This window comes from Camelus bactrianus, chromosome 32, assembly GCF_048773025.1.
Source record: "Camelus bactrianus isolate YW-2024 breed Bactrian camel chromosome 32, ASM4877302v1, whole genome shotgun sequence".
Taxonomy (NCBI): Eukaryota; Metazoa; Chordata; class Mammalia; order Artiodactyla; family Camelidae; genus Camelus; species Camelus bactrianus.
Genome location: NC_133570.1, coordinates 5323257 through 5337440, shown reverse-complemented (window position 1 = coordinate 5337440; position 14184 = coordinate 5323257). Strand labels below are relative to the sequence as shown.

General features: G+C 48.8%; 1 protein-coding gene across 3 annotated transcripts in view; it reads right to left on the bottom strand.

Annotated features, from left to right (window-relative positions):
* RILPL1 (Rab interacting lysosomal protein like 1) overlaps nucleotides 1-3464 on the bottom strand; it is a 37305-nt gene extending 33841 nt beyond the window's left edge. The window contains exon 1 of one of the 3 annotated variants that reach the window (XM_074356380.1): nucleotides 2496-3464. In XM_074356380.1, the coding sequence (XP_074212481.1) occupies nucleotides 2496-2804 (309 nt within the window). In that variant the 5' untranslated portion in view covers nucleotides 2805-3464. The remainder of the gene's footprint in view (nucleotides 1-2495) is intronic. The other 2 variants (XM_045506332.2, XM_010969717.2) reach the window with 2 other exon arrangements.
* Between the last annotated feature and the right edge of the window lie 10720 nt (nucleotides 3465-14184).

Genomic DNA, 14184 nt, shown 5'->3' with positions numbered 1-14184 from the left:
TTAAATGAACAATGTATACTGTTTACATTATATGCAACTGTATCTGCACAGCCACTGCTTTCTAAAGTCTATTCGTGTGTTCTTCCTGTCTTCCCTGTTACCCACTCACTGCCTGAGATGAGGAACTGGTTTTCCTTTCCTCTGCATCCATCATGTCACCTAGGGGTGCACTTTGCAAGCTGTGGTCAGTTGACTGGTTTGCACACTGAGTCACCAGGTAAAATATGACAAGACTGTGGCCTAGGTCTGAGTGATGAACAGAACTGAGGAAGACAGGGTTCAAGCCTTACTGGAGCCAGATTTGTTGAAACAGAAATAGAAGGAAGGAAGGGAGCAAAGCGAAGGAGGGAGAGAAGAACAGACAGATAAGATCAAGGACATACTAAGAAGAGTTTTGTGGAAATGACACCTTGAAGAGCCTTTGAGGTTTATGAAGATGAAAAACAATCAGACAAGTCTCTTGATCCCAAGAGTACGATGGGGACTGGAGTTGGGATGGGAAAACAAGGGATTCTGTCCTCCAAATTGGAAAAGATCATCTTCGGTGTTTACAAACGAGCCCTGGCGGTGAACACACTGGTGTTTACTTCCTGGCTGAGAGCGAGCGTTCCAGAGGTGACAGGTGCAGCTGGCTGGGACTTCCACCTGACTCCAGGCCTAGTGGCCTCTGATGGCTCCCCAGGGTGGCTCCCAGTCCAGCTGCAGCAGAACTAAAATGCTAGGGGTGGGGACAAAGGTGCCAGGCCTTCTTGTGTGACCTGGGCTAAGTCCCTTAGTGCCTGTCAATAAGAGGCAGATGCATGAGGGGAGCTCAAGGTCCCTTCCTTCCCTGACTCTCTGGGAGAGGAGGGACCCAGGGTAGGAGCAGGGGTACCCGGGGTGGGGGTGGAGTCTCCAGTATCAGCCTAAGAACACCCAGTGAAAGCCTCTCCCGGCCTAGGAACAATAGTTAACACACGTAAGGCCCTCCAAGTGGGCCAGGTTTTGTCCTGAGCTCTTTAATTCTCACCACAACCTGATGAGATGGGCACTATTATTCTTTCCATTTTACAGCTGAGGAAACTGAGGCACAGAGAGGTGAGGTGACTTGCCCATGATCACACAGCCCGGGAGTGACAAGCTTTGAAACCAGGCAATCTAGCTCCAAAGCTCCTGCTCCTCCGAATCTTGACATTAATTACAGGCTGGGGCATTTTCAAGCTCCCAGTGTGATCTTGGAAATGCTGCCTAAGGCTTGGGAGCTTGGATCTCTTACCTGACCCCAGGGTGTAGGGACCTTTGAGGACAAACACAATCAAACCTCCAAAGCACTAGTGCTCTGTCCCAAAGGATCTGTCCTCAGGTTAAGATTGTCGACAAATAGCCTGGGATGTTTCCCTTGAAAAGACACAGATCTCAAAGTACACAACAGGTCACAGCTAGTCAGAGAGGTTCAGAGAGGCCAAAGACTATGTCCTAAGGCCACACAGCAAGTCAGAGTCCCCTCAGACACCCAAATTCCCCAAGGAAAAACGTTTCCTCCCATTCTCAGTCTGAAGGGTCTGACAAGAGTTTCCCGGGGCTGAGGCTGGGGCAGGAAACCACACGTCTGCCACTTCCTTTTCCCCAGGCACCTTGTCTGGACTCCCCCGACCAAGCCCAGTGAGGAGTCCCTGATTCACAAGCGCAGGGGGATCCGTGTTCACGAGGCAGAGGCTTAGCCTTAAAGCTGCCCCAAATCACCTTCCCCCAATTCAAAGAGGGTGGGGAAGAGGCACTAGAATCCCCACCGGGGCTGGGACTCTCTCAGCACTAACTTGGGATGAGATTGTCAGTTTCTTCTTCTGTAAAATGATGATAATAACCCCTACCTCACAGAGTTCTGCGAGGATTAAAGAGAAAATAAAGGAAGGGCAACCACCTCCGCTTAATAACAGAAGGAACCCTAGAAAGTCGTTTGCAAATTAGAACCCAGAGACTGAGGGTCAATGAGCTCAGTGGCTGGAGGTCACATCCCCTTGGCTCTGGGGGTTCTGGACGGGGATGAAGATAGGGGGCTGGTGTCACATCCTCTCACTGTAGCACTGCCGGGCAGGGGGGCTTATTTTATTTCTGGAAAAGAATGGTATTATTTAAGCACTTTAGATACTATCCTATTTAATTCTTATAAGATGGGTCCTGTTAGTATCACCATTTGATATGTGAGGAAATAAAGCACAGAGGGTTTAAGTAACTTAGTCAAGGTCACACAGCTATTCGATAGTAAAGGTGGGAATGGAACTCAGGTCTGACTCCAAGGAACTACCCCTTATCTCTGGGGTCGTATATGCCAGTGGCCCCTGGCTGGGCAGAAGAGGGCCAAGGGCACCCCTCTCTCCCTCATCTAATCCGTTCTCCTCTAGTCTACTCAGTGTATACACACACACACGTGTGCACCTACGCGTGCTCAATGCTCAAGGGCCCTCAGGTCCCGGCGGCCCCATAGCCCAGATGGGCAGACTGAGGCTACCGCCCACCTTCTGATGCTTGCGCTCCTTCTCGATGCGATCCATCCTCTCCAGGCGCAGACGGTCCAGCTCGAGGCGCAGCTCGTCCAGCTCGGGAGCGACGTGGTGGCGGCTGACCAGCACCTCCAGGATCTCCAGGACGCGCACGACCTTGGGCATGAGGCGCGCGATGGCCTCGCAGCCGTGCTGGTCGATGACCCGCTCGAACTCGTGGCCCACGAGCGACGCGATGTCGTACACGTCCATGACGGTCAGCTCCGCCACGTTCTTCTCCAGCGCCGACTCGGCCGCCAGCGACGACCCCCGGTCCTCCTCCATGGCCCCCCGTCCGTCCTCTCCCCCACCCCGCAAACTAGTGCAACTCCCAAACTTGCCGCTGTCGAGGGCAGCGCCGGGCCGGGCCCACCTCGCGCCGCCGCCGCCGGCCCGCACTTAGCTGGCCCTCGGGCGAGGGCGCACCGGGCGGGAGGCGGGCGTCGGCATGGGCGGAGGCGGCGGGCCGGGAGCCGGGGGTCAGCGCGCGGGGTGCGGGTCTAGGTGCCGGCTCGGCCCGGAGCCTGCTCCCCAGCGGGAGGAGGAGGAGGAGGAGGCGAGGAAGGCGCGCGCGTGCGCAGGCCCGCGGCGCCTCCCAAGTTGGGAATCCGAGTTGGGCGCAATGGAGGCGCGGGGTCTGGCTGGAGAGGGGGCCCCGTTGCCCTCGGAAACGGTCCTCGCCGGAGGCTCGCCCCCACGCCCGGGGCCTGGGAAGGAAGGGCGGCCGCGGCTCCTCCGGGAAACTTTGGCGGCGGCGGCGAGGCCGGGTGACCGACTCCCCCCGCGGGGATGCCGCGCGCCCCGCCCCGATCCCGGCCTGGAGAGGGGCGCGCCCGGCTTCCGCCGCCCGAGGGCGCCCTGGGGTCCCCGCGGCCGCGGCACCCCCACCCGCCGACTCCGCAGACCCCCGCCCCCTGCTTCACTCGCCAGACCCTCCTTCCCCGCTCCAGCCGGCGCCCCCACGGCGTCCGGACGCGCAGCCCCCTCCTCCGGCCCGGTCCTGGCTCCTCCTCTCCCGCTCCCGCCCCGGAGGGGCCGAGACTAGCCCCGAGGAGAAGGGGCGATGGTGGTGGCGGTCGCTGGTCTCTGGACGATTCACAGCGTCGGGGTTGGAGTGGAGGGCTCAGGAGGTGGACTCCGAAATGGGGCCCATCCTGGGGAGGAGTCAAAGACCCCCCGGCTCTCAGACCCTCCCGGCCGATCCGGTCACCAGGGGGACCTGGCGGCGCCGGGCCCTGCGCTCCAGGAGAGGCGCCCCGGAGAGGGGCAGAAGGGTCGAGGGGTTCTCTGCTTCCTAAGCCGCCAGGCTGCCCCGCCAGCCGAGCCACGTCCATTAGCGGCTCCTTGTGACATAAACACCACTTCACAGAGGAGGTGAGGCCAGGATTTGGATCTCAGTTTTCTTGTCCCAAACCTCTGTCCTTTGACCTGGCTAAATCATCTAGTCCATCAGACCACCCTTCCCCGCCCAGGAGAGCCTTTCCTGAACCTATAGCCCCACCCTTCCCACCCCCACGAGTGGGTAAGTAGGGACCCTCCTCTGCATCCCCACAGCCGGCCACCTACTCCCATAAAACTGCTCTTAGCATAGTGAATTTCCACCGTGGTTACACTGAAACGCCTCCCCCAACACTGTGAGGGCCTTGAAGGCTGAAAAAAAAAAAAAAAAACAACCCGAACGCCCTTGTAGCTATAAAGCCCACCCCAACCAGACACGTATTGATTAAAACGAAAACTTTTTAAAGTTTAAAATCTATTGGACATTTGTTCTTTTCTTTTGCTTTGTATTTGCTTTAAGCATATATAGCATTTATCATGTGCCATGCATTATTCTAGGTACTTTACAAATACTTCCTCATTTACTTCATGCTTCCCAAAGTGTGGCCTGAGGACCCCTGGGATTCCCCAATATGCAGTCAGTCTCTATAAGGTCCCTTTTGCTGGCTGTGTATCAATGAGAGGCTAGATGTTCTTCACATACATAACACACAACAGCTCATCATGATAGACTGAATATGCAGATGCAGATTTGAGGATCCAGCTCTCCCTGATAATGAGCTACACATTAAAGAGATTTGCCAAAATATGAAACAATGCCACTGTCCTTTGTACTTTTGTGTTTGTTTGTTTTGGAGCATAGCTATTTTTTATTTAAAAATATTCATGTTAACATGTCATGTGTCTTTTTAAAATTAATCAGTAGTTTCAAGAACCATCAGTTTAAATTTCTAGTTACAGTAGATATCAATAGATGTTATGTATCTAACAAAATCTCTTCAGGGTCTTCCATGGTTTTTAAGTGTGCCCTCGGAAAAAGGTCCCTGAGAGCAAAAAGTTCAAGAACTGCTGCCTTACAACATCCTAAGAAGCATTATTAACTCTATTTACACCAGAGGAAATTGAGGTACAAAGAAGTCAAACAACTTGCCCAAGGCCAGGCCAGTAAGTGCTGAGACCGGGGTTAGATCTGTGCACAGCAACCCAATAAAGTAGACCATAGGATAATCTCCATCCTGAATTAAGGACAGCGAGGAAGAGGGAGGGGCACCAGCTTCCTGTAGCTACTGTAACAAACTGCCGCAAACTCGGTGACTTAAAACAATAGAAACTTATTCTCTAACAGTTCTGAAGACCAGAAATCGGAAATCAAGGTGTTGGCATGTCCCTCTGATGGTTTTAGGGGAGGATCCTTCCTGCCTCTTCCAGCTGCTGGCTTCCGTGGCTCATGGCAGTGTGACTCTGATCTCTGCTTTTTTTCTCACATGACCTTGTCCTCTGGATCTCTGTCTTCTCTATGTCTCTTGTAAGGACATTCGATTGTCATTAGATTTAGGGCCCACCTGCACAATCCAGAATGATCTCCTCTCAAGATCCTATCTCATATCTGCACTGACACCTTCTTCAAATACAGTTATATTCACAGGTTCCGGGGATTAGGACATGAACATACTTTTTTTGGCGGGGGGCTCAGGAGGGGTGCCATCATTCAACCCACTACAGGAGATTAAGTAACTTGTCTAAGGTCCCATAGCTGGGAGGGGTGGAGCTGAACAGGGCAGGTGCCCGTGGTGAACTAAGGACTAAATAATGAATGCCCAGATTGGGATGCGACTTTGTCTTCAAGGTAGCAAAGAAGGACTGAGAGTCTGCTGGAAAGGGACAAGGATGGAGAAGCCACAGCACCAGCCTGCAGCCTGAACCTCCAGGCCATGTCAGGAAAGGGATGGGAGAGTGGGGGGGATGGAAATGACTTTAGGGAGGGAAAGAGGAGACAGGAGTCCAAGATAACCTCCAAAGGATGAGCCTGGAGAATGTTTACAAACTTAAGGAAAGTAGTGAGAGGCAGTTGATCCTGGTGGTTAAGCTTTCAGACCTCTCTGCGTTCTAACAGTGGGGCAGTCACTGACCAGGTGTGTGACCTTGGGCAAGTCACATGACCCCTTGGGGCCTCAGCTTCCTGCTCTGTAAAATGGGGTCACAGAGGGTAACTGTGATTATTGAACAAATCAACATTTGTGTTGGGCCATACAAAGTGCTATAGAAGAGTTATCTGCTGCTCCTCCTCCTCCTTCTTAGCAAAGAAACCTGGAAGAGATATCTGGTTCGGGTGTGGACATATGTCCAGTTGACAGGCAGAAACGTGGACGTGGAACTCAGAACTGGAGAATTAGATGCAATAAGATGTATAATGATGTTCACTCATTCAATAAATATTTAGCTCTTAATATATTGCCAGGTTCTCTGCTAAGCCTGTGGGCTGTGGCAATGTACAAGAGACAGGATTACTGCACTTGTGGGAAACAGACAGTCAACATGTAAAACCAAAAAGAAAAACCAAAAAACAAAAACTAATTTCATACAGAACAAGAGAGGGTTGAGAAAGGGAAGGGAAGTCAAGAAATTAGTGCGTCACAGTAACCAGGTGTGCTAGCACAATTCAGTTGCAAAAAAAGTCCCAGACACGGTATTTTTTCACTTATAAATATTTTACTACGTATTTCTAACACATATTGAAACTACCACTGAGCTATAACCAACCCCCCCACACACTTTATTCAAAACAGGGACATCAATAGAATCAACACTCTTGTCTGACTGTGGTGTGAGGAGCTGTTAGAGGAATTAGCAATTAGGGCAACCAGGTCCTGTCAATTGTTACCTCCAAAATCTCTCTCGAATTCTTCCCCTTTTCTTCACATCCCTGCTACCACCCTGGCCCCACTTAATATTATTTCCCCTCTTGGAAGGTTACAGCAGGCTGAGATGTCTGCTTCATCTCTTCTTCCTTCTAATCCGTCTTCTACACAGCAGCGAGTAATCTTGATACACACATTTTATCATGCCAGGTGTCAAAGCCAAGTTACAATAAACCCAAAGTCCTTACTGTGGCCACTGTGACTTTCAGAGCCTCATCTGGTTTACCTCTCCGTCTCCATCTTACACCAAAACACCTCACTCTCCAAGCACCACCCACCCTGCCATTCCTTTAGGCCGTCTGCGTGCCATGGTTTATCTATTCCACACTCAGATGCCTGGCGAGAACGTCCAAATAGCTGAGCTTGGGTTATAGCTTGTGCCCTGGGATCAGAGGAAGCAAAGTTTAACTTTTTCAGCTTCCACAGAAGGACTAAAGCTCTGCTTTCATCAAGAATCACATATGATGGACAGCCCAGACTTAGAAAGGGAATTCAGATGCTGAGCAGGACACAACACATGGAAGGCATGCAAATTTAGGCCAGAGCTGAATTGCTGCAAAACAATAGAACGGGGGTTAAAGGTCTTTCTCCATCCACTCCACACACAATACTCAATCTCTCTCAATAACACGGAACAACTATTTAAAGACTATGGGCTTGCTGAAATATTTATGAATGAAATGATACAGTGTCTGTGAATTGCTTTAAAATAACCCACTGGGAGGGTGGGATGGTTGGGGATATGGATGAAGTGAAGACTGGCCTTTTTGCTAGTAATTATTGAAGCTGGGTGATGGGTACATGGAACTTCATTATACCATCTTCCCTTCTTCTGTAATGGTAGAAAATTTTTAATCAAAAACTTTTTTTTAAAATTAATGCAGACTATGAGCTTGGAGGAGTGGCAAAATGTTAGCTTTTCTCGGATGACCCTGAGTCTTGCTTCAGCCATGAGTAAAAGAAGAGAGATTTGATGCCACCAACAGGAACAGAAGATCTGAAGTGGGGAGAAAGGATGAGTGGGTGCCGGGAGCTCCCATAGGTAGGAGGAGGAGGAAGAGCTGTGGGCAGAGGACAGATGGTTCCTCACTCCATGAGCTGGTCACGTGGCAGAGAGAAGCAGTGATTGTATGCAAGGAGAAGTTACTGCTTCCTGGAAAATCAGGCCATTGTGGCCTGAGAAACCACACTAGGACTTGAGAGGGAACTTCGGGGCACTAAAGTGTAGCTCCCCCGTACTGTTTTTTAAAAAATATATTTTCATTGAAGTATAGTCAGTTTACAATGTCGTGTCAATTTCTGGCGTATAACACAATGCTTCAGTCATATAGGAACTTACATATATTTGTTTTCATATTCTTTTTCACCATTAGTTACTACAAGATATTGAACAGAGTTCCCTGTGCTAGACAGTATGAACTTGTTTGCTCCCCAGTACTGTTGCCAAAGACTGTCTAATGGACTGAACGTCTGTGCCCCTCAAATTCACGTGCTGAAATCCTAACCGTGCAATGCGATGCTGTTAGGCGAAAGGGCCTCTGGGAGGTGATGAGATCATGAGGATGGAGCCCTCATCATGGGATTAGTGCTCTTATAAAAGAAATGGCAGAAACTGTCTTCTCCTCCCACCGTATGAAAAGACAGAGGTCTATGAACCAGGAAGCGGGTGCTCACCAGACAGCAAATCTGCTGGTGATCTTGGGTTTCCAGCCTCCAGAACTGTGAGAAATAAATTTCTGTTGTTTATAAACCACCAGTCTGTGGTACATGTTTTTGCCTCCTTTTAAAAAAAAATTTGAGATAGTTAACACACATTGTTACATAACATTGTGTAAGTTTAAGGTACACAATGTGTTGACTTGATAAATTTGCGTATTGCCTTATGATTACCACCACAGCATTAGCTAACACCTGCATGTCTATGTTTTTTTTGTTGTTGTTGTCGTTACAGCAGCCCCAGATGACTAAGACTGACTGTTTTGTGAGGACCCCCACTTGTCAGGAGTCTGAGGAGCCTTCTGCTTTACTTGTCCTGTCCTTTGGGCTTGATCCCAAGGGTTCACAACCAGAAATAGCCTCACACCCACTCTTCCACTGATGACACTCCTGACTTCCCATGGTTGCTGTTCTGGATTCTCATTCCTTGTCCTTATCCCCTTTCTCCTCCTCTTTTTTTAATTTGATAGACTGGAGATGGTCATGAACAATTTTGATGTCATTGCATCTTTAAGCACCAGAAATGTCACACAAGACTCACAGTCTGTTCCGCACTGATTCTGCTTGATAGTCACCCCCACGCCCCACCCTGCCGACTCAAGGACATTGTGTGGAAGATATGAACAGGCTTCCAAAACCTACCTTGGAAAAACAGGAAGATCAAACCTTAGCAACAAGATTCTTCTAAGTGCATTGGGCACGCTCTCTGAATTTCAATGTCTGTTTCCACCTGAAGAGAGGTCACTTGTAAATGCTGGGTCTGTGTAGATTTTCCATCACAGCTACATCCATTTGGTAGTGCTTCCCTGCTTTGAGGGTCTCATCCACTCAAATGGTTGGGCTCTTAATTAAAAAGAATATTTAAAGAAAAAAATTTAAAACGTAAAATAAAAAATCACCCATTGTCTTTGTATGGATTCCTTAAAAAGCTTAGGAGCTAACACTTTATTGGCAGGTATAATATCAGGGAAGCAAGAGTCAGGGAAGAAAGGAAGTGAGGCCGGAAAGGAAGGAGAGCAAATTCAAGGTGGAATGTTACTGAAGTTGGCCCAGCTGTGCAAGAACAGCTTAATCTAATGGGATGTCCCCAGGGAGAATATGTGAAACCCCTGAACCTCAGAACTGACCGACAGCATGGATCAGGGTATGGAAGGGGGTGAGGGGAGCTGGTGGAAGATGAGCAATTCACCCGCCCGCTCCTTTATGTCTCTCATTCATCCTCCCCATAGGACATTAACCTCCCCCCATCACCAGGCAGATCCCCTCCAGTTGGGGTGGTCCTGGGTGCTGAGGCGGCTGCAGCCTTTGCCCCTGTGGTCCTCTGAGACCATCAGAACTGCTAGGAGCTGAGTTGGCCGGGGCACCGCACGGGGCTCTGCAACCATGGGGACAGCATAAACTGTGGCTGGTGGTGTTCATGCCAGGAAGAAGGCAAGCATCCCAGGTGGCGGGGGCTGGGGAGGGTACAGGTGGGACCAGCAGATCTGGGTCTGCCATCCCGTAATCTGACCATTTACAAGATTATGTATTTAGTAGAATTCCTCCCATCCCATTTACACTCCTGGGTAACTACTATTCACAGTTTAATCCACGCTCTTCCTGACTTTTTTCCTGAGAATATACATATATATCTAAACACACATTTATGTCTCAAATGGAAGCATGACATACACATTAGTATGCAATTTGCTTTTCTCACTTGATGTCACCCTATAATCATCTCTCCAGCTCAGCATATACATATCTATCTCGTCCTTTCTCTTTTTTAATAGATAATCCCTGACTCATTCTTTTAAATGATTGTATAGTTTTCTGTTTTGTGTATGCACTGTAATTTACCTGATTATTTCTCCCCTGATAGACAATCACGCTATTTGCTGGTTTGGGCTATTTTAAACAAGATCGTTACATCCTCCTCTGCCCAGCGCCTCCATTCCTGCCTACAGACGAGGCACTAAGGACAAGGCTGCAGACCACAGCGCATCACTGCAGACGGCAGCCCAGGCTGTGTGGGGAGGGGAAGGGGCTGTGTGGGGTGGGGGGCATCTCCAGCCTGCAGCCCTGCATCTTTCTGCCATTTTCTGACTTAAATCCTTTCTGTGATTTTCATTGCTCTTGTGGGGCTGGGGTGGGGCTGGATCTAACCCTTTTTTATTCTGCACATTTCAACCACACGAGCTTTTTTTTCACTTTGCCAGCTTGCCAAGGTCAGAACCCTCCTACGGTGCTGTTAGGAGTATAACTCATAAAATCACTTTGGGAAACAGGTAGCATCCACTAAATCTAAACATACACCTATCCCATGGCCCAGCAATTCCACGCCTAGCTTTATAGCCACAGTAATGAGAAAAGAACGTCTGTAGCAGCTTTCTTCAAAATCATCCAAAACAGAAAAAAAGCTGAATGTCCTTTTTTTGGTTCTGGCTTTTCTCAGTCCATATAATGATTTTAAGATTCTTTAAATTATTATGTGTCTAGATAGCTCATTCTTTTTCATTGCTGAGTAATATTCCACTGTATGGCTATACCACAACGTATTTACCCACTCATCCGTGGATGCACATTTGGGTCATGTCCAGTTTTTGCCTAATTCAAATACGTTTACATTTACGTACAAGTCTTTGCATGGATACATGCTTTCCTTTTGACACCTGGAAGTAGAATGTCTGGGCCATTTTATGTTCCCACCAGCAGTGATGAAGAAGGACCTGGGCCTTTGCTGTTTTACCAATGTCCCTTAGTGATTCCATTGCTCACCCACATTTGAGAACCATTGGCTTAGAGGGTGGTGGAATTGGTGGGCCTTTCCTTTAGGAAGTGATGTGGGAGCAGAGGCCTGGGTAAAGTGAGAGAGTGAGGGATGAGGAAGCTTGCGGGGAGACGGTCACAGACAGAGGGAACAGGAAATGTAGAGCCCTGCATCAGGCCTGTGCCTGGTGTGGCAGAGGCCCAGCCAGGGGGTCCTTGGGGCTTGAGCAGAGCTGAGAAGGGAAGTGTGAGAAGAGGCAGAGAGGAGAGTGAGACCAGGTCATGTATGGCCCCCAGGGAAGGGTCAGCAATACGAACTTGACCCTGAATGAGCTTGGGAGCCACTATTGGGGTTCTGAGCAGAAGCATGACGTGATTTCATCACTGAAGAAATGGAGGCTCAGAGAGGTGAGTTAACTTGCCCCAGGTCACACAGTAAGTGACTGAGCTGACATTCAATCCAGGTCTGTCCAAGGCTGGAGAGTGTGTTGTTGACCTCTGTGCTCTCTTTGAGCTAGCTTTGGCATCAAATAAATAAATAAAAAGTGGGTATTTGGAAGCTGTCACTGTCCTCCAGCCACAGACCATCAAGAACCCACTGGTAGTTAAGCCAGTTGGGCTTCTAACTCGTCGCAGCCAGGGAGAACGCGCAGCCTGGGGAGCTACAGGGCGTCTTGGTAAGAAAGTTAGGGTGTTAGGAAGAAACTACTACAAGATTTGGGCTTTGGTTGGTTGAGTGGTTCTGGGGAGAGGTAAAAGGTCTGGGAGTTTGCTCTAGAGTGAGTGCCATCAGAAAGCAGGGATGGTGGGGAGGATATAATTCAAGTGGTAGAGCACGTGCTCAGCATGCACGAGGTCCTGGGTTCAATTCCCAGCACCTCTATATAAAAAATAATTAAATAAATACACTTGATTACCTACCCACCACGTAGGAAAAAAAAAAAAGCAGGGATGATTCTAAGATTGGGTTTCTGAATAAATCTTATTTATAAGGAGGACAACCTAGGGTGAGGCTAAGGCTGCAACCAGTCCAGGAGCAGCCAAGAGAGGGCGATGTCTGGCATTTTGTAGCCTGGACCACGTTCATGTTTTGCCTCGTTCCATCGCCATCACAGGGTGACCTTGTCTGACGTTGCTGTTCTGTGACATTATCTCTACGGGAGAACAGTGGGGCCAGCTGACCGTGCCGGGCCAGCAAGCGGACAGCAGGCCCTGCTCTCCTCTTCCTCAAAGCCAGGAAGGTTGTTTGATGGTCAAGGTAGAAATAGGGTCTAGGAAAGAACAAAACTCAACCCTGACCAGCTTTGGAATGTGATCACATCTCAAAGGCACAGCCCCTCCTGGCTCTCCTTTCCGGACCACACCTTGGATGGCTGAAAACTCTTCTTTGCTGGTTTGTTCTAAACAGCTTCATTGAGATACAGTTCATAGGCTGTAAAATCCACACATTTAAGAGATACAATTCAGTGGCTCTTTGTATGTTCAGATACGTGCAACCATCACTACTATCTAGTCCCAGAATATCTGCATTGCTCCAAACAGAAACCCCAGCAGCAGCCACTCCCATTTCCTCCTAACTCCCACCGCAGCCCGAGGAAACCATGATTCTGCTCTCTGTCTCGATGGGTTTGTCTCTTTTGGATATTTCATGTAAATAGAATCATACAATATGTAGCCTTTTGTGACTGGCTTCTTTCACTGAGCTGAATGTCTTCAAGGCCCACCTATGCTGTAACATGAATCAGTACGTTATTCCTTTTTATGGCTGAATAATATTCCATCGCACGGATGGACCACATTTTGTTTTATCCATTTCACCCATGAACAGATTTTTGTGTTCAGTGGACTTTCCCTGTTGTTTGCCTTGGTAAAAATAACACTTTCCTTCTGGAAGCTCGAGTCATTTTGTAGGAAAATTTACCTCCTCAAAGAACTCCTTGTTTCTGGGAAATGAAGCAGGCTCCAGAAGAGAGTGGGAAAGTAAAAGAGGAAAGAGCTTGATCCACCAGGGAAGCTCATCGGCACTGACTGAGTCCCTTTCGGGTGCCAGGTGGGGCTCCGAAGTGCAAGTCCCTGCCCCAAGGAGCTCACAGTCCAGTGAGTGGAAAGGGGACATCTGTTGTTTTGCCCGCTAGGATCCACCCTATTTTTCTGACTTTCCTCAGGGGAACCACTCTGCCCTTGCTCTTCGATTCCTGGGAAGGAGAAACAAGATCCTGACCCATCAGCATCATCCGACCTGTGGGGACAGCAGTTCACTTGGTTGGGCACTGACCTCAGACAGTCTAAGGAGATTCCTTGACACGGTTACTGGACCTCTTAAAAAAGCAAATTTTTGCTCTGGTTGGTTGTTTTTTTCCTACTGGGTTGCTGAGAAAATAGGCTGAAATCCTGGGGCTGCTGGTGGCCATCTCACCATTATTTGGGGAGAGCCCACCTGACAACAGGTAGGAAAGCATGGCCAAGGGATGGGGGAACAAACCACGTCTCGGGATGTCATTTGAGCAGCTGGATCAAGCTGTGCCTGAGTGTTTCCTACCTGCAGGATTTTCAGCTGCATGAACTGACAGTCTTTAAGAATTTTAAAAAATCAACTGTGGCAACAGTTGCACAACTCTGTGAACGTAGCAAAAACCACTGAATTGTACACGTTAAAATGGGTGCATTGTGTGGTATGTAAATTACACCTGAGTAATAAAAAAGTAAAATAACAAGATAAAACAATAGCAAGATAAAAGACTACAGCAGAACCAAACACAGGATTTGACTGGAACCCAAAATAAGAGCAGCTCACTCAGTCAGTGGAGGGGGGAAGGCAAGCAGCCTTCCTGAGGAGATAATACTCCACTTCATAGGTGAGGAACTAAAGACCCCCAAGAAAGGAATTGAGTATGAGTATTTAAATGAATGGCAGGATTGAGAATTACAATGACTAGTACTTTCCACCCCAAGACTTAGTTTTTGAAGACATAGTCTCTCCTTATGCTCTGTCAAAATGTCTAAGC